Consider the following 20,763-nt stretch of genomic DNA (forward strand, 5'->3'; position numbering starts at 1 on the left):
TCTAGAGAACAAAACTCCTTAGGCCTCGGCACACCCCAAATATTTGCTGGACGGCCAAACACTATTTCATAAGGGCTAAGCCCCACTCTAGAATGTACAGTTGCTCTCGTTGATAACAAAGCCAAAGGAAGTGCGTCTGGCCAGGCTAAACCTGTGGATGCTTGTATTTTAGCTAGTTTCACCTTGAGGGTGCCATTGTAACCCTCCACTAAACCAGCAGACTGGGGATGGTTCGCACTGTGGAACTTTTGTTTCAGACCTAGGCCGGCACACACACTCTGCATAACTTTCCCTATAAACTCACTTCCGTTATCTGACCATACAATCCGTGGCATACCGAATCTAGGGAAATATTCTTTGAGAAGAATCTTGGCAGTTGATAGGGCAGTGTTGTCCTTTAGTGGGTATGCTTCGATCCACCTGGAAAAAGCACAGACTACCACCAGGACATATTTCAAATTATTACAGCGATCCATGTGAATGAAATCTAACTGAATCACTTCAAAGGGGCAGGAAGGAGGAGCGAAGTGACCAGCAGGAGTTGGAGTTCCCTTACCAGGATTATGCATCAGGCATACCATACAATTTTTCACCACTCTCTCTGCACACTTACTGATCCCATCATTCTTCCAGACCGGAGCCAACATCTTACAGATTCCTTTAGAACTTATATGTGCTACTCCATGCGCCATTGTCACCACTGCAAGCACATACGCATCAGGCAACATCCAACGCTGCTGTTCTGTCAAATCAATCCAACACCCATTTGAATCCAACTTGCCCGTACTTTCTTTCCATACACGTTTTTCTTCCTCAGTTGCTTCTTTCTGAATCTCTTTCACACTTTCCATGGTATCCTCACACATTCCAGATTCAGCAATCCATCTTGCAGACGTAGCAACATACATTCTGCTCATCATGTCTCTAGCTGTCTGTTTAGCAGTTTCATCAGCGAAAGCATTCCCGCGACCAACATCATCCGTGATTGCTTTATGAGCACTGCACTTTACAATCGCAACTTCAGTCGGCAAGGTTAGAGATTCCAACAAGTCGTTAACTAGCTGACCATGTTGAATCTTAGTCCCATGGGACGTAATGAAACCTCTTTCTCTCCACAAACGGCCAAAACTATGGGCCACGCCAAATGCGTACTGACTATCTGTAAAGACATTCACTCTCTTTCCCTTAGCTAAAACACACGCTCTTGTTAGAGCTATTAATTCTGCAGCTTGGGCAGAATTCTGACTCACTCTTGCAGTCTCCACAATCGTCTTCAAAGTCGTTACTGCGTAAGCAGCAGTTACATCACCATTCTCCAATTTAAAACATGACCCGTCCACATACAGCGTGCCATCTGGATCGGATAACAGAGTATCCTTTAAGTCAATTCGTCCTTTTGTCTCTTCCTCCGTTTTAAAACAACAATCATGTGGCTCGGAATCACTCGACTCTTGATCAGTCGGCAACAGCGTTGCTGGATTCAATACATTACATCTTTTGATCTGAATATGACTCGCTAGTAATGTCAGCTCATAACCAGATAATCTCGCACTGGTAAGGTGTTGTGTCTTCGTTCGATTCATGAGTGTATCCACCGCATGAGGAACCATGACCACTAGCATGTTGTTCATCACCAAACCAGCAGATTGTCGAATGGAAGCCGCAGCTGCCGCTGTAGCTCTCAAACAACTAGGCATTGCTCTAGCTACCGGATCTAATGTTGATGAAAAATACGCACAAGGGCGTTGTTTATCACCAAACTTCTGTGTCAGAACACTCAACGCGCAACCTTCTCTCTCGTGGACATAGAGCGTGAATGGCTTACTGTAATCAGGTGTACCCAATACAGGAGCTGAACACAATGCTTTTCGTAATTCAGTAAAACTCTCTTGACATTCATCAGACCATGGCACCGGACTCGGAACATTTTTCCCAGTCAAAGCTACCAACGGTTTTGCTAAAAGAGAAACATTTGGGATCCACTGTCTACAGTAAGAGGTAATACCTAGGAAGGCACGTACTTCTCTCTGTGTGCGTGGAACACTCATCTGCGTAATTGCTTTTATTCTCTCTGGGGTCAACTTCCTTCCCTCCTTTGACAAGAGATGACCTAGGTAGGTCACTTCTTGGCAGCAGTATTGCATTTTCGAAGGTGACACCTTGTGATTCAAATTAGACAAATGATGCAATAACGAGATCGTAGCTGCTTTGCAAGTTTCTTTGTCATCGGCAGCCACTAGAAGATCGTCTACATACTGTACTAGAGCAGAACCTGGAGGAAGGACAAAGGTATCTAACTGGCTTTTTAATGCTTGACTGTAAATAGATGGGCTTTACAATAACCTTGTGGAGCGCGTTTGAATCTGAAACTTCGACCTCCTAGACAGAAGCCGAAAATATCTCTGCTTTCCTCGGCTATCGGAATGCTGAAAAAGGCATTCTTCAAGTCGATGACTGAGAACCAAGTGGCTGTAGCAGGAATCAGTGTTAGCAAGGCAGTAATGTCTGGAACTACAGGAAACTGCGGAACTACAATCTTATTAACTTCTCTTAGGTCGATAACAAACCTATACACTGGAGGCTTTGTAGGATCAGTTCGTTTCAAAATCGGTAGTACAGGACTGTTACCTCTCGTTTCTTCAACCACACCTTTCTTAATCAAATCTTGCACAATCAATAAAAGTGCATGCTCACCTTCACTAGATATTTTGTATTGCGGAATTCTTGGAAATTTTACATTTGCTTTCAAAGTTACTACATATGGTGGAATTTCTAAAAGGCCTACATCATTAGGACCAGTCGCCCAAAGAGAATCAGGGAGTGAACGCAGCTCTGGCGGGAGTGCATCCATTGACAAGTACATCGGAGAAGTGATATTTTTACCCAGTGTAAGCTGTACTCCATCCGGAGAACAGTACAATGTCGCATATAGTCGTTTTAACAAGTCTAAACCAAGCAGATTTTCATTACAACCTGTCGTCAAAATCAGGGGTGCTTTTAAGTGACACGGTCCCACAGAAATAGACAAAGGATCAGATATAGGGTTGTACACAGGGGCGCCTGAAAAACCTACAGAAACATTTGTTGAGCCGGACAAAGGTGCGCCAGGGAGTTTCGCATGAATGATAGAACTTTTTGCGGCACCAGTATCCAACAGAAACGGTTCGACTACACCTGATGTTGCTACTGCGACATAAGGCCCACTCTGATCCACTGGAACTGATACTACTCCCTCTCTCTGTCCATGGCTGTCCTAGTACCCATTTTGCTGAAATCCTTCATCCACTTCACAATAATCTTCAACAAGACATTGTTGAGATCTATTTTGCTGAGTAGACTGTCCATTTCGTTGATCAAAGTGATTGGAAGGACGATCATTCGTTTGTGGAGGCATAGCACCTCGCCCTCGACCTCTAGAATTCTGCACAAAACCACCACGACCTCTCTGAGCTGCCGCTGCATTATTTTGCGCTAAGATCGGACATTCATTCTTGTAGTGGCCCTCTTTCTTACAGTACGCACATTGGTTCCACTGATATTGAGGTCTCGATGTACTATAATCTGTCCTTTGATACGAACCCTGTTGCGTATTAGTCTGATTCATGCGAGGCGGATACGCCTGTTGCAAAAGAACTTTAGTTTTTAAGTCTTTCGTTTTCTTGTCTGATTTCTCCTTTTCCTCTTTATCTCTATTTTCGTAGTACTGTGCAGTTGCAAGTATTTGCGCAGTTGTAGAAACAGCCCACGCACTCTCCGAGTCCTTTAATTTATTGCATAATTCAGGTAACAAATTATGCACAAATTTATCGACAAACAGTCTTTGTCCTCCTTCTGTGCTCATGTCCTGACCACTATGATCTACAAAAGTCTCTTCGAACCTCGTGAAAAAGTCGGAGACACTCTCGTCTTTCTTCTGCCTGCATGCGGATAACTTGTCCCAATTAACACGCAATGCGGGCATCAGAGTCTTCATTAGATCGATTATCCTACCTGGAAGATTAGCAATTAGGGGTTCAGGCTTTGCACCACCTGTTTGCTGACCATCCGCTGCAACAATAGCTGCCCAATCACCACCTAGGGCAACTGGATGATTCTCTCTACGAATTTTAGCCCAAATTGGTTGCGGAACTACGTTCCCAAATAACATATCGATGTCTGCTAAGTTCATTATACAAGCCTCAACTGTCTGTGTTAATTCCTTATAATATCCAGCAGGATTCTTACGCGGATCTGGCAAGGCCTGTTTCACTGCTAGCACTTCAGCTCGTTTCCACGGAATGTGTATCCACACCCTTTGGAATTGCACTGGAGCGGCTACAATACCATTATTCTGATCAGCTTGCACAGCTTCGCGCCAAATTGGGGGAACCTCCCTCATTGGATATTGGCGACTTAGCTTCGTTTTGCTTTTCTCTAAATCTCTTGGTGAACGAAGTGATGGGTCATTCCTATAACTTAAAATCAGTTCCATCGCTTCTTCTATATTTTCACCCACTATCATTCCTGCAGCAAACTCTTTCTGAACCTTAATTAAGTCTTCTAAATTTGATTCAACATCGTCTTCTATCTCCTCACGTAACAACGAGCACATCTCTTCAAAGACATACCGTTGCGTTGGTTCTTTCCACTGCATAAATGTTTCTAGCACATCTCTCGTACTATATCTCCTACTCTTCGAAATCCATCTGAGAGCCGTGGAATCTAAAATTCCCCGTTCCTCAGTACTTGGAAGCTGACTACGTCTCTGAACAGAGTCGGAAGTAGGAGTCTTGATTAAAGTTTTATAGAAAGGAGACAGCATACTAGACACAGAATCAGTGATTCTCCGACGAACAGAAAGTGGAGTCAACACACTCGCAGATGTAGAAAACACAGTAGAGGTAGGAACAGATAACGGAACAGTAGGAGTATCGAGAAAGATAGTTTGTGGAACCGTAGGTGTAAGCGAGACAGATACAGGTATAGAAGTCGGCAACCCAGGAAGAGGAGGAGCCGTAGGAGCATTCACATTGACCACAGGAGGTACAGGAGCTTGATTCTGAGGGACAGGAGCAGGAACACCAGGTTGTCCAGCAACCGGCAATTGTATATTCGGTAAAGGTGGAGCCGTAGCACCTTGTGCATACGGTGGAGGTGACCGTAACAAATAAGACAGCAGAGGATCATTTTCAGAATCCTCCAGTATCTTAGCTGTTTTCGATGGCAAGGCAGGATAGCACTTGTCAATCGCTAAATTATGCTCTCTAATGGCCACCTCTATGGCTTTCTCTGACTCGTTAACTTGCAGCTGCTTAGCCGCTTGCTCCAGAGTCAACTCTTCTTGCTCTTTTTGTTCTTTCTTTAACCTTTTCATTTCTCTCTGTTTAGATTCTTTTCGCCAGTAACGGAAAGAATCAAACATTGCCGGCCGGGCTTTCTTCCTAAACAATTTCGCTTCTAAATTGTCGAGAATTTCGGGTTCAAAACTACCATGCAGTGGCCAACTAAGGACACCATCTTTCTCAGTGTATCGGACCCATACCTCATTATAAGATATAGGACCCACACCATGCTTACAATACAAGTCATATAGGGGAGTCCCAATCGGAGGAACCAGACATGAGTCCTCCAATCGTGAATCACTGTTGCAACTAAAACACGACAACATACAGTTTCTCCGACTTACCATTTTTCAGTTCGGAACACAAAACAAACAAAACACGAAACAGATATGTGCACTTGAACCAAGAACTTAGGCCTACCAAAACGAACTGATGTATCGATACCCAAACTAAACCAAATAGATTATCGTAACCAGAACAACCAGTGATAATCTTACGAAACCAAACCAAACCAAGAACCAAAAAGGATTTTAACAACCCTCACAAAGTAACCAGCTAGCTATCACTAAATACTTAACTGAGGCACTGAAGACGTCACCAAGGAGAAACCCGTCACGTTTCGCTGTACTAAGGACTGCACCTCGGGTCCAAGACAGGGCGACGGTCAAGGCAACGGACCACTGCAGCCGTCCTGAACGGGAACCCTCGTGGAAGAGAACGTCGGGCCACTTTTGCGATATGCCGGGATCGATGAAGTGGGGCGCCTCCCTCAGGAATCTTCACACGAAGCTTCTCGAACTCTTCAGGCTTTTGGACCGGTACCGAATGACGTCGCCCCACGTTGGGCGCCAATTGGAGTTCTGGACTTTTTGGTTCCGTCCAGAGGTGTCAGGGAACAACACCCAAAGACCCCGGAGTTCCACCTGCCTTGGTGCATAAATGAACAGAAACACGGGCTTCTCGATGGTGGCGTCAAAGACCAAAGGTTTATTACTGCAGGGACACAGAAGTCACAGAAACTACGCATGGGCAGTAACTAGGAGCCTGTTCGAGTTGTACAAAGAGGGTTGCTCCTTATATACTAAAAATTGGGCTTCAGGCAAATTCTTCACATGTTAGTACATTCCCAAACCTTTGTGTCCTAAACAATAAATATTTGGCGTTGCACAGGAATCGTCGACAATATCTGATGTCAAAACATTACGAACGAGGGGTTCCCACTTTTCCATCATAATCTCATGTCAACTTTGCATTCAAGACCCGGACCGCCTCATCGTAAATTTCGTTACCTCCCCCTAATAAAGGCCCAGAAGGAAAGGAGCAGAGCCAGGTGCAGAAGATAGAAAAGCAGGATAAGGGATGTTTGTGGGTTGTAAATGGGCAAGGCTACCGGCTTCGGCCGCCTAATCGTGATCAGGACAATGGACACGAAGACCAGTTTAGCAGGACTGGCCTCGGGCAGAGGTGGCAGTCTTTGTCGAGTCATGCAGCTACAGCGTGATCTGGTTTAAGGTGCACGTGTCATGAAAGAGGTGAATCTCCGGCTAAGGCTACGTGTCCTTAATCGAAATGAAGTGATCAGAGGTTATTGCGTATGTGAGGGCAAGAAACACAAAATGGCGGCCATGATCTAAGATGGATGCCGTGGGTAGATCAGAAATGTGTCTATAAAAGGAGTACTCTTGCTCGAAGCGTAGCGAAAACACCAGGATATGCTAAATGGATCATTTGCGGTTCGCTGATACCAATATTATGTATTTCCGACAATATTGAAAACACGGGTTCAAATCGTCACGGAACCTCAGCTTGTTTTACCAACGTACGCAAGCCCGCAAGGGCATATGGCACAGTAGATAACGTTGCAGGTATTGCAGTTTGTAAATACCTCATGTTTAATTTGTTTCAGGCCATAGAAAAAAACTGTTCCTTCTATAGTGCTGCTACAGGAAATGCAATTGCCGCATTTATGGTGTCCTTTGACTGGCGGAAGGTTCAGGAGTGACTGGATTGAACTTTCTTACCTCGGTAATATCAGTCACTCCTGAACCTTCCGCCAGTCAAAGGACACCATAAATGCGGCAATTGCATTTCCTGTAGCAGCACTATAGAAGGAACAGTTTTTTTCTATGGCCTGAAACAAATTAAACATGAGGTATTTACAAACTGCAATACCTGCAACGTTATCTACTGTGCCATATGCCCTTGCGGGCTTGCGTACGTTGGTAAAACAAGCCAGCCCGTAAAAACAAGAATATCACAACATCGCTCCAGAATTCGATGCAAAAAGGAATATGCACCCATGGTCTCCCATTGCATTGAAAAACAGCACGGACCAGATGACCTGAAATGGACTGTGGTGAAACAAGTGAAAGGGAAAAATGTGGCTGAGAACTTGTCCAAGCAAGAAGCCAAGACAATTATGTATCTTGATACAGTCAACCACGGACTCAATGAACTATCAGAAATATCCAACTTCATGTGAATAACAACATAAACTCCAGCGCGCTGTCAGAAGCTTTCGCCGAAGAAAAAAGCGTCCTGATCGCCTAGCAACAAGCGCATGTGCCCATGACGCGATACGCCGTCCAATCAGCAGCGCTCAAACATCATAACCAGCGCACAAGCCTATGAGAGCTCTGCTCTCAACCGCGACCAAGACGTAAGACTCTAAGCCTTCGGAACGCTGTGTAAATTCATTACAGCGGTGGCGGAGAGAGAAGCAACACGCTAATGAGGAGACGCCGGGAATGTAATGCCCCCTTGCTCCTCCACCTTGCGGAGAACTTGTCCCGCAACGACGACGCCGTGGCGCTATAAAGGAAATTACCAGATTTCCCCAGGTACGAGATGCACTGGCACCCTACAAACTAAGCATGGCTAACTGTAACTCTAGAATTAAAAACAAAGCACACATGCTTTATGCCAGCGTAACACCAATTGAGATCGGCAACATGCCGCTTTTACGTATGCATCATGCAATAGGCTCCAAACGCAGAGAAGCTTCCAGGACCTAATTGATCCACACGAAGTTTTGAATTCATCTCCCTGCTTCTCTCCACAGTAACTAAAGACTGCGGACACACAGCCACACCGGCTTGTGAGAAACCCCGCCTCCTGATACTCAACTGTACTCAACGAATGCAGTACCGATTTTTCCACACTCGGGTACGTGATCTCCAACCCAAAAAACTAACATTCACACTGATTTGTAAATACCACTTATAAGCACTGTAACTGGTCCCATGTCCCATATTCAATCACTAAAACATGCCCCTTATAAATCTCCCGTAGGTGTGACATGATGATCCCCAACACCTACTGCGAGCCCTGATGAAGACCTGCCTAAATTTTCCATCCTGTCAAGATTTCCATCCAGGTCGAAACGCGTAGGCTCAACTCCAGTGCCAGGAGAGACATAAGCCATATGATCTAATTAAATACTTGGGACATATAGTGAGAGACGTATCTCACAATCAGGCATCTAATAATTTTGAATACATGACTGTCCCTGGCAAGATACAGGATTACTAACTTTTCCCTTTGAGGGACAAATTGATAATATTCCCCTGGGACACTAATATAATCTCTCTTAGATTTATGGTAGGACCTCGAAATACCATTTGTAAATAGAATTTTGTTGTCACATTAACTCACTTTTCTTTTTTGTGGATCGTTTGAATTCATTCATTTTTTCATTGTAATTTTGTAACTGTGTTTTCTACATGTTGTTGTAAATAGTGAATGTACTTTATGTCATAAGGAGATATTCTAAGCTGAGCTGTTCACACCCCATGTGTACCTGTTTGAACCCCAAAATAATGTGCTAAGACAAATAGCGTTCACAGTCAATAAATAGGACTTGAACAAAAAATAACCTGTGTAATCCATGGTGTCAGAGGCTTTGTATATTTAACATCACTACTGTTCTTAATCCTGCACTCAACTGATGGTCCTCGCTCCCCCTCTCTGCACAGGGGGTCCCATCCTTCTTTGCGGTGGCTGCGGCTGCCCCTGGGATGCCATGGACGGGTGTTGGTCTGCAGGTGGTAATGTATGCCAGGCCCCCACCGCCTTACTCCCTCTCTGCTCCGGATGGAGGCCCCAAGGGTGGACTTGCACGGAGTGGGACAGCTGGGGGTGGTGGAACGTGCACCTCTGATGACCCCTACTGGGTGTTCCCCAATGACACTGACTTTGGTTCTTGTTTGTTGGTTGTTTCTTTGCACTGTTTTGGTATGTGGGTGGGGGGCGGGTCTGGGATGCTGGCGAGTTGGGGTGGCTTCAGTGGGTGGGGGGGGGGTAACACAGATGACCCGCAGTTCTTCACTACTTTATGGGCTGCGATAGTGGAGACGGGACCACAACACCTCATATGGGGAGGAGACTTCAACACGACCCTGCACCCCCCCCGGATAGGTCACACCCCGCCCCCCACCATTATACTAACGGGCGAGAAGTCCTTAGGGCAACCATTGCCGGTAACAACCTCATAGACGCCTGGCGTTCGCACTGCGGGACTAGAGGGGAAGGTACACACTTTACAGCACAAGCTAAGTCGTGGGCACGGCTCGACTATTTCCTCCTAACCTCGCAACTATATACGGCGCTGGTTCACGCGTCGCACCTCCCCAGGACATACTCCGACCACTCCCTCGTTCTTATTACATTGTCCGGTTCCGAGCTGGGCCCCCCAGTGACGGCGTGGCGTATGCAACCCTTTATGTTATTGGACTCTGAATTCCAAGAAGAACTCCGGGATGAATGTTTAGATTTCTTTAAACGCAATAAGGACTCTGTCCAGGACGTTGAGACCATATGGGACGCCTTTAAGGCCACACTCCGGGGCTTATGTATTTTGAAAGGCTCGGGAGTGCTCAAGAGCATACTGACTAGATTACGCAGTCTTGAAGCTGACCTACGTAGTGCAGAGAACCGCCTTAGAGCAAACCCTGACAATACAACCCTTGCTACCATTCGTGAAAAACTGTCGGAATACTCTGAGGAAGCTGCTCGCGAGGTAAAATTTAGGAACAAATACTGGGTGGCCAGGCGATATGGAGAGGGTGAGAGACCTGGGAAGGCTTTGGCGGCGACGGTTAAACTGATGCGCTCGCCAACGGTTCTACTGGAACTTGAGACTGCTGAGGGGCTGGTGCTTAGGGACACCACCCAAATCCTGAACGAATTGTGTGCGGCACTATGGTGCGCTGTACTCCTATAGTAGGACTGGCGAACTCACACTGGACGATTATTTGGCTGATGTATCCTTAGGATGGCTGAGCGATGCACAGAGAGCCTTCCTGAGCGCCCCTTTTGAATTAGATGAGGTCAGGGAGGCTATCATGAGCATGAAGTCGGGTAAGGCTACTGGGCTGGATGGCATCCCTATTGAATTCTACAAAACGTTTATTGACTTCATGGCACCAGTGCTGCGGGAGGTCTATGAGGATGCACTAGAGGTGGGCCATCTCCCTGCCTCCATGGGAATTGCCCTTATTACGTCACTGCTTAAGCCAGGCAAACCCGCTTCCAGCTGCGACTCCTACAGACCGTTGTCCCTGTTAAATTGTGACGTGAAAATTCTTGCGAAACTGATTGCAGCACGCATCAGCCTCCTCCTGCCTGCTCTGATACTTCCGGACCAGGCCGGATTTGTCCCTGGTAGAGCGACGTCGCACAATCTCCGTACCTTTTTCTCGGTCTATGACTCCGTCCACGAAGACCTCCCAATGGCAGCCATTTTTTTAGACGCCACCAAGGCATTTGACTCGCTCGAATGGGAATATGTGTTCAGCGTTTTGGAGCGAATGGGATTCCCACTTATATTTATTTCATGGATTAGATTATTGTATACGCGTCCAGTGGCCAGAGTCCTCATCAATGGGAAATTGTCTTCGGACTTCCCGATCTCCAGGGGGACTAGGCAGGGTTGCCCCCTGTCCCCCCTCCTCTTTGCCATAGCCACTGAAACCCTGGCTGCTAAACTGCGGCAGCATCATCAGGACAGTGCGTTACGCTGCTTCCAGAGGCAAATACTCGTCTCTATGTATGCCAATGATATCACCCTTTATGTTCGCCACCCTAGCGACAACCTACATCCCATACTCCGGGAATTTATACGGTTTGGTGCACTCTCGGGAATCCAAATTAACTGGAATAAATCGTGTATCTTCCCCTTTACTGCCTCGACGAGCCAGTTTCCGCTAGAGTTGCCGCTTGCCTGGAGCACAGGAGATTTTAAGTACTTGGGCATACATGTGGAAAAGAGTAGAGAGGAGCTGATTCGTGCTAATTATGGCACTGTGATGGACAAGATGAGTGACAACATATCCAGATGGATCACACTCCCCCTTTCCATGGCTGGGCGGGCCTCATTAGTTAAAATGGTTATACTCCCTCAGCTTTTGTACCTTTTTTTGAACATTCCGTTTCATCCCGGATCCCATTTCTTTCGACTACTACGCTCGGAATTGCTCCGACTGGTGTGGGGTGGGAAGACACCCAGACTCAAATGGGAGATCCTAGTCCGACCATTCTCACAAGGGGGCTTCGGCATTCCTGACTTTGAGCTGTATTATCGAGCTGCTCAGGCCCATTATGCATACTTCTGGGTACGTCAGCAGAGATATATGCCTCAACTGGCGGCCGAACACTGGTTGGCCCACCCAACCCCCATAGAAGGCGCACTCTATTCCCAGGTTGAAGGCAGAGACAAGACTCCTTCTACGGTGTCTAGCACGGTAACGGCATGGAACTCCATTGTTTTGAAGCTTGACCTACACTTCCTATATGCTCCACTGCTGCCACTGTCCTATCACCCGCAGCTCCCGCTCCTGCAGGAGGCTGGCTTTCAAAAATTGTTGAAAAGAATACATGTCACTACTTGGGGGGACTTGTATCATAATGGCACCTTCCGTACTTAGGACCAGTTATACGAGGGCATACAACCGACACCTTTAGACCTGTTTTACTATATCAGGCTCCGGCACGGGCTACAGGCCATTACGCCTGACTTCCCCTGTGAGCCCCCAGTGCTTCTTCCCCTACAGAACATGCTGCTTCACGACAATCCTAATAAACTAGTATCCACACTCTATAAATCTGTCCGGGCCAACATGACCTATACTGCTCTGCCCGCTAGGCACAAATGGGAACAAGATCTTGCCTTAACTCTGACAGATTCACAATGGGAATTTTGCCTGCAACAGACCGAGCGCATATCCCCCAACAGCCGTTATAGGATAATTCATTATAAATTCCTGCACAGACTGTACCACACTCCAGCGCGCCTACACAGGTTCCAGCTTAGGCCTACAGATACGTGTGACAGGTGTGGGGCTCCAGGGGCTGACTTCCTTCACCTTGCATGGGGATGTGCCGAAGTAAGCAGATACTGGACCCAGGTGTTTCAAGCGCTGTCCAAAATGATACACATGACGGTGGACCCGTCCCCATTGGTAGCTCTTCTGGGGTATGTTGCACCTCTCCAAGCGGCTCACCGCAAATATGTGGCGCTGGCTATGCTTCTGGCTAAACGCAAGGTGGCCTGTAGATGGGGGAGGGGAAGGGCGCCCAAGTTTAAGGATTGGATGAGTGACATGGTATACTGCCAGGAACAATTGCATACTTATTCCGAACTGCTGCCACCTACTTCTAGGCCTACTGATATTTGGGCACCGTTACAATGTTATTTGATTACTGACCCACTCGAAGATGACAGCACTTGAGGTCGGGATGGTGAGACACTGCGGTGTCGTTTCTTGGTCCTGAACTGAAAATCCCGGACTGACTTGTATGGCATGATGTGCTTACTGCTCTCCCCCCCTTCCCCCTTTCCCCCCGCCCCCCCTCTCTTTCTTCCCCCAACCTCCCTGTGTCAAAGCTCTCTGTGGGGTGCTCCTGCCTCCATGACGTCACCCAGGTATATAACGGCCTACTACCTTCGGTACCGAGGCCCGCCTTTATTTCATTTGTGGTCTCACAGCTTTGCCAGCCATATGCCTCCCACGGCCTGATATGCCCGCCCGGGCGCCTGTTATGCCCGCTTTCCTCCCCCTACTCCCCCCCCCCCCCTACTCCCCCCATGGGTTAACCTGGACACTGCACATGTTAATGTTGACATAAAAATTTTAAAAAGCAAGACTCATAGATTTAGCTGTGGATACGCTGCACTAGTCACTTGGATGTTACTGTTTGACGTGATTGTATTCGCACCCACGCACTTCTGTTCTTACTTGTGTTTATATATGCATTGATAGCGGCCGGCCTCCGGGTTGTTGGCGAGACGCTGTGTACTCCTGACAGTGCTCAATAAATGTTTTGCACCAAAAAAAAAAAGGCTGAACAAAATTATTTGAATCAACAACTTACCCTTGGTTAACTGTGCAGTTGTGCATTTATTTCATGAAACCGTTTTAACCAGTCTTTTTTAAAAGCAAATAAACGATTGAAACAGGGCTGTCTACAGGATAACTTGATTAATTTACATCATACAGTATGTTTGAAATATGCGTTCCAGCAGTTTATCTAAGTACTGCTTTGTGAAAAACTAACTACAGAACCACTGAAAGCTTCATTTTGTCCAGCATTTAAATCTGGCTGTCATTCATAATGCTTGGTTGCAGGCTCTGCACTCTGATTACAGAACGCCAGTGTCATTAAGTGAGCAAATCAAAGACGTGAATAATTCATTGGTGTCGCTGATTGTTGTGCTGTTTGCACCAAGATATAAAAGAAGCGAGGGGAGTGGAGCACACTAGCGCTGGGTGGGACGAAGAAATTTCAACTCTGATTTAGTGGAGGATAGTAGCACACATGCACGAACAAACCTTTTAATGTTGATTTTAATGAAAAGGATACATTTTCAATAGATTCTTAGCTCTTCATTAAATACATTTCTCCAAGTATCCATCTTGACTTCACTGGCGAGCATGTAGGTCGGGCACGAACTATGCAACTTCTATTGCCCTGCGGGTGTCTCTATGTTCCAGCGCTTACCGGTACTTTTATTGCGTGGTGGAGCGGGGAGGGACCCGCGGGCGGATGGAGGAAGTTGGGCAGGGCAGCAAATGCTGCAGAGGGGAGTGTGTATTAAAGAAGCATTGCCGCCTTAAGGTAAAGAGTGCATGTGTGCTGAGCATGGGGGAGGAGGGGGATTCAATGCGAACGACAGAGGAGCGTCAAGGAGCACCCTGCGGCGTACAGAACAAAAGAAAAGTGCGCTTGCTTCATGCCGGGTGAAACTGCCACGCATTATTGCACACTGGGTGTACATGGAGCATTTTGCAGCATTTTTCATCTCTTTCTTGTGAATAAAATGTATTTTCATTGAATTTAAGACGAGAAGAGTTCAAGACTTGTTTTAAATACCTCAATAGTTCTAACAGATATAGAGAATCATGATTAATGTACTACATGCTCGAGAGGTGTATTCATGTGACTAATTCTGAGATACATTTTTTAAAAAAATGAATAGGACATTAAAAAAAGAAATTATTTAACAACATTTTGGTTGGAAGAGTAAGGTCCATAAGAACACTGCATGGGGAATAGCATATACAACATGACCATTTCTAATGCATTGGACACCCATGGGCAAACGTGTGCGGCTGTGAAGCAGGGGGCGGGGCAGCAGAACCCTGTGATGTAGCTCACGGCCTGGCGGCCGTGAAAGTGCAAGCAATTAGGGGGGAGGAGAAGTGAGGCCAGCGCGCACTGCGCACGCTGGGGAAGCCTGTGGGAGGGAGGCTGATGGCTTTGATGTGGAGAGCATCAGGAAAGCTAAACCAGCAGGCGGATGGGAGCGCGTTCACGAGACCACATGCACTTGTGGAAATCCGCCGGCCGGTTTAGCTTTTCTGATGCAACCCTATAATTCTCGCTATTTATTCCTTGCGGAATGTAATAGCGAGACCTAAAAATTGTCATTTACAAGACCAATAGCTCAAACTTTCCTAATGCGAGACCTATTGCATTGCACAAGATGGCTGCCAACACTTCCTGGTTTGGAGTGTTCACAACCAATGAGCATGTAGCTCGTACTCTGAAAGGTACGTGTACGGTACTCGTACGGTACTCGTACCCTGCGATTTTTGTAAAAAAAATAAATTGGGGAGGAGGGGGGTGGGGCCTTGGGGGTCCTTGAGTGGTATGATTGATGATTGTTTGGATGAGTGTGATTGGTGATTGTATTGAGGTTGTGTGGGGGTTGCTTCACATGTGTTTTTGAAATGTAAATAAGAATTGCATATACATTTGTTTTTTTGCTTTTGGATCTACAAATGAGAAATCTCAGTAAAATAATAATAAACAGACTAATGTTTTTCAAATAAATAATTCTTGTGTGGGACAATGATGATGTTTTGTATCAAAGATTAGAGTGTGTGCCTTTGTTTAATTATTGTTCTAGGGGAGGTCTTTTTGTTTTTGACTACAGTTTTTTTTCCCTGCTCCCTTCACCTAGCATTCATACCCAGGGACCCTCGTGTGTTTTTGACTGGACCCCCTTTTTGCGTTCTACACGTTTGTTTTTCTGCTTTCTTGTGCCTCGGTCTACCGAGCACAAGATGGCTGACAACACTTCCTGGTTTGGAGTGTTCACAGCCAATGAGAATGCAGCTCGTACTCGGAAAGGTACGGTTACGGTACTCGTACCCCGTGATTTTTTGACAAAAAAAATTGGGGGGGGGGGGTGCCTTGAGGGTCCTTTTGGAACCCCCTGAGCAGGCCTAGGGGGTCAGGGTGTTTCTAACCTGCCCCCTTTGCGTGTTTTGCGCATTTGTTTTCAGCTTTCTTGTGCCTCGGTTCTACCGAGGCACAAGATGGCTGCCAACACTTCCTGGTTTGGAGTGTTGACACAGTTGACAGCCAATTAGCATGCAGCTCGTGCTCTGGAAGGTACGCATAGCGTGAGCTTACTGTACAGAGTACAGTACAGAGTACGGTAAGCTCCTCTAGATATACTTAGGATTTTACTTATGATTTTCACAGGAACTACTGAATGGATTTACACCATTCAACAAAAAGGGTCATCTGCGAACCAAACTCTACCTTTTTGCCAAATTTAGTGTAATTCCTTTCAGCCGTTCAGGCTGTAGCCCTGCCTAAAGGTCCTATGGAAAATTGCATGGGAAAAACACGTTTTGGGACCCCCCTTTTTTCTCTGCCCCGCTTCACAAATCACCCCCAAACTTTAAGGGAAGGAGCGGAGCAGGCCATTTTCTTGGAGAATTTCTACAATATTCGTCCACCGACGCCCAAGTTATTCCAATAGAATGTTGCGGATTTCCTATGGAAACTAGGTTTTAACTATAACTACCTACTGGCGACTTCCAGTGGGTAATATATATATATATATATATATATATATAATTCTCATGTAGAGTGTACTGCACCCTGGAAATACTACACACAAGTATTTGATGCATTATTCAAAACGGTTGAATATACATTACAGACTGACTAACTCCATGTCCTATTAGGAGATTGAAAGTGCTGGCTTTGGTGCTAGCTAAATGTTGAGTAGAGTTGGTATAACCCCCCCACTCCCCCCCCCCCCCCCCCCCACCGCAAATTAAGGATGGCTGCATGATTTGGTGGCATGTACTCAGAACACATAGAGGAGGAAAGTGACACTAAGTTTGTGGCTAATATGGGTATTTATTACAAACTAGAATTAGAAACCTTTATGCCAAATTAGCAGTTACAAATGGAATGTTCCACTGTACTAGTTTTGGAACACATTAATACTGTATTTTAGAGCTAAGCAATACTGTAGCATGGGTGGGAGTGAACGCAGTCTTTAGAACTAAATCTATTTTTCTGCTCCCTTTACTTTTTTTTTTTTTACTGTCATGGATGTAACAAAGTAAGACATGTATTATGCATAATATATGATTGCACTTGTTTCCTTAATTAAAAATAAATAAATAATTAAATGTTATTTGAAGGCTGCATGTCATTTCAGCTTGACATTTCTTATATTTCTGTGATTTGTTATCTTTAATTTTTCAGTGCGCAGGGAGATAGATACACTGAATGATCGTTTGACTGGTGATGGACAAACTATTGATGGAGTAGAATTAAGTAAAGGACAGCTTAAAGCTAAAGGTGAGATGCAGATCTTTTAAGATGGATGAGTACTATTATATTGTTGCCTGCATTTATGACAGTTGTATACATTAGACATACATAGGTAAAGTGTATGGTTTGCCTTACAATAGGAAGATGTTGCAGGCACTTTGACATACATTTGTACTGGAGATGATGATATTTCAAGAAAAGTCATAGGAAATAGAGGTATGCTTACAGTGTAGCTCGTTGTGCAATGAAAAGGGGAATACACCAGGACAGGTAAGGTAGCTTATAGCTCGCCATATGTAGTGTTGTACTCCAACTAGTTGCCAGCTGCACTCTGACCCAGCCACAGAACCCATGCCAGGAACCCCTGAATAACCATCAACAGCAAACTGGACATGATCGCACAAGCCAACTGTCACTGCAGCCTTCTTCCACACCCTGTAAATGCTGTGGAGCTCTTCAAATGGCTCCCAAGAAACTCTAGAAAAACTGTCACTCACGCCCTAGTCACCAGCAAATTGGACAGTGGGAACATCCTGTATGCTGGTGTCACCAAGCAACTCATTAGAAGACTACAAACCATCCAGAACTCTGCAGCCGGACGTCTCATCCTTAACCTCCCACACAGAACTCACATCACACCACACCTCAGGGAGCTCTGCTGTCTACAGATACACTAATGTTCTCAATTGCAACTCCTCAAAGACACATTCAAGGCACCACACCGCTTCGGTCACACTTAACTGAACCGTATCGTCTTCTTCCACCAACCACCCAGACAACTCCGCTCCGCAGGACTCTTACTTGTACACATACCAAGCATACACAGAACCAGATAAGGAGGACAAGTGTTCTCTTACATGGCTCCTGAAGCATCGAAGAGCCTCCCACTTGAATATCAAAGCCTCCTCTCCTCTTATTGAACTCTGCAAGAAGCTGAATTCCTTCCCTTTCAATTACCCAACTCTCCATAGTCAGGGCTATTCTCACATACATGACACTTTTTTTTAACAAAAATTCGGATGTAAACCCATTCACTGCAGGAACTGGAAATGTCATCTCATCTTTAAACATGGACCAAATATTACTTAAAACAGGATCTTCTCTTGTTTCAGGTCTTCTAGTTTAGGAGTCCACCCACCAGTAGTAGCAGTAGTTTGAGAGGCATAGTCTTGAGTATCATTTTTGTGTAGCCATTTGTGTTCTTGGAAATCATGAAACAGATCAACATGTGCTAGATTGTGACTCCGCCTTCCCTGTTAGAAGGAGATCAGATACATACACAACACTACAATTACAACATGCTTGACATGTGTAGGTCTGAAAATCAATCTTTGAAGATTAAGGCTCATTACACAATGTTATAATCTGTACCCTACAAACAAGACACTGTTGTCTCTCTTGTCTTGTCAATTTGACTCTGGCGATAAGGGTGTGACAATAGTAATTGGATTCCCTGCCCAAACATAGCACTGGCTCGAAAGACGCCAGACCGTCATCTGAAAATCTGAAACAAGAATCATTGAAAATTAGAATAATTTAGATTAGTTGACTGATGAAAGTGGATCTATATTGTTGAGTTGCACTATTTCAAATGGTCTCCCTTTTTTGGCGGGAGGCGTAGTAGTAGACATACCTGTTGCAGAGGGTTGACCGATACTGTACTGTTGAATGTATTTCCGTGTCTGTTTGGTCCTAAACAGCCACCAATATCATTGCAGTAGCAATGACAAAGTATCACTAATACCCTTGTGGGCTGATGTTACTCCTTGAGCAGCTTCCATCAGGTCTTTCCTGACTGTCTTGAAGTAATCAGGGTTCCCAAGGCCTACATGCTCCGAAGATAACCCACTTACACTCAAGAACTGTTGGCACGGAAACTGTAAAAGGCAAAGAACAAGTTTATTAAGACCCCATGGGGTGGTGGTACACTCAAACAGATCCCTTCGGCAATGCAAGAGGTATCACACCGAACACCGGTGTGACCCCAATTTATATACAGTTTTGGGGCAATAAAAGATAGGCGGCACAAGTTAGAACACATTTTAAGGACATATATGGTCATGTTTTGGAATACTGCCAGCTCATTGGAGGGGGCACAACTCCGCTGGTCAGTTTGGCGCACATTCCTAAAGGCTTACTGGTCAGTTGGAACTGCGCATGTGCAGCTTGACCAGTACTAAAAATAGCCTGTTGCTGGGCAGACTGAAGTGGTCAGTGGAACGGACAACGGACTAAAGGGCACGCCGGCCACGAGGCCGCTTATGGTCTAAGATGGCCGCCGCAACATTCAAAATGGCGTTTTCATATATAGCCAAGTTAAAGGAGGACAACGTGTAGGTTCAGCTAATCGCTAACGCGGCCATGCCAATTACGACAGACGACCCTTTTAGCGTTTAGCTGAATCTACCTCATAGTGAACATAATCAGGATGCTCGTCCTCGATGTCTATTAACATGATTTGTGTTACTTCTTTATGAGCATCATTTTGTCATGAGCAAGAGCTCGTCTTGATGGTATGCAAGCTGATAGGCACATAGAACATAAGGCTGGGCCACATTGAATACATAGGCATATAAAAAACATTGCTCCCACAATTGTACATAGAATCGTCAACAGTTTCCAGCCCCAGGTAGCAAGCATGGACCAGAACCATCCTGAAAGTGTCCAAGTTCCATTGTCCGGGTGTATCTCAGCTGCAATCTTGTGCAGCTTGGATATGGCATCATAAACAGATGGAGAATTGTCCGGAATGTATACACAGCAGCTGCTTCCGATAATTCTACATGCCCCCCCACGATCAGCCAAAACGACGTCCAACACCATCCTGTTTTGGAGCGTAACAATTCTAGAAATCTGTAGTTCCTCAGTGATGTTTCCCAAGGCAATGGCAGTGTCATTCGCTACAGCCTCAACAACACGTGTCAGTCGTCTTATTTTCCGGCTGTTCAGTGCAGCCCCCACGAAGGAGAATAGTCCCAAATTAAAGTCCACATATTGTTGCAAGGCAGTATCAGTCTGGTCGATGTCATCCAGAACAACAGTCCGCTTAACCCTATTCAGGACGAAATCATGATATAAAGTATAATCATTGTGATACATTGGTGGGGCAATGAATACAGGAGGTAGTACAAACGATACATAGCACGTGCCCAACCATCCCAATGGAAGCTGATGGTAACCCTTCGTTCCACAGATAAAATAAGTATTCCGTGATGCTACAAATGAGATGCCATTCGGGCTGTCAAAAGTGAGAGTAGTGTTACATTCGCTTTTCTCTACTGCAATCGAACCCTTATTTCTAATGCACAAATCGGCTTTAGTAGCAATAACATTAATAACATGTGCGCTGGATACATTAACA

General features: G+C 45.5%; 1 protein-coding gene across 6 annotated transcripts in view; it reads left to right on the top strand.

The window, feature by feature from the left end:
• The window catches only part of WDR37 (WD repeat domain 37), a 608,563-nt gene that overhangs the window by 176,655 nt on the left and 411,145 nt on the right, over window positions 1-20,763 (top strand). For all 6 annotated transcript variants that reach the window (XM_086941512.1, XM_086941515.1, XM_086941510.1 and 3 more), the window contains one exon: window positions 17,334-17,429. In XM_086941512.1, coding sequence (XP_086797638.1) covers window positions 17,334-17,429 — 96 coding nt within the window. The remainder of the gene's footprint in view (window positions 1-17,333; window positions 17,430-20,763) is intronic.

Source organism: Lissotriton vulgaris, chromosome 10 (assembly GCF_964263255.1).
Source record: "Lissotriton vulgaris chromosome 10, aLisVul1.2, whole genome shotgun sequence".
Lineage (NCBI taxonomy): Eukaryota > Metazoa > Chordata > Amphibia > Caudata > Salamandridae > Lissotriton > Lissotriton vulgaris.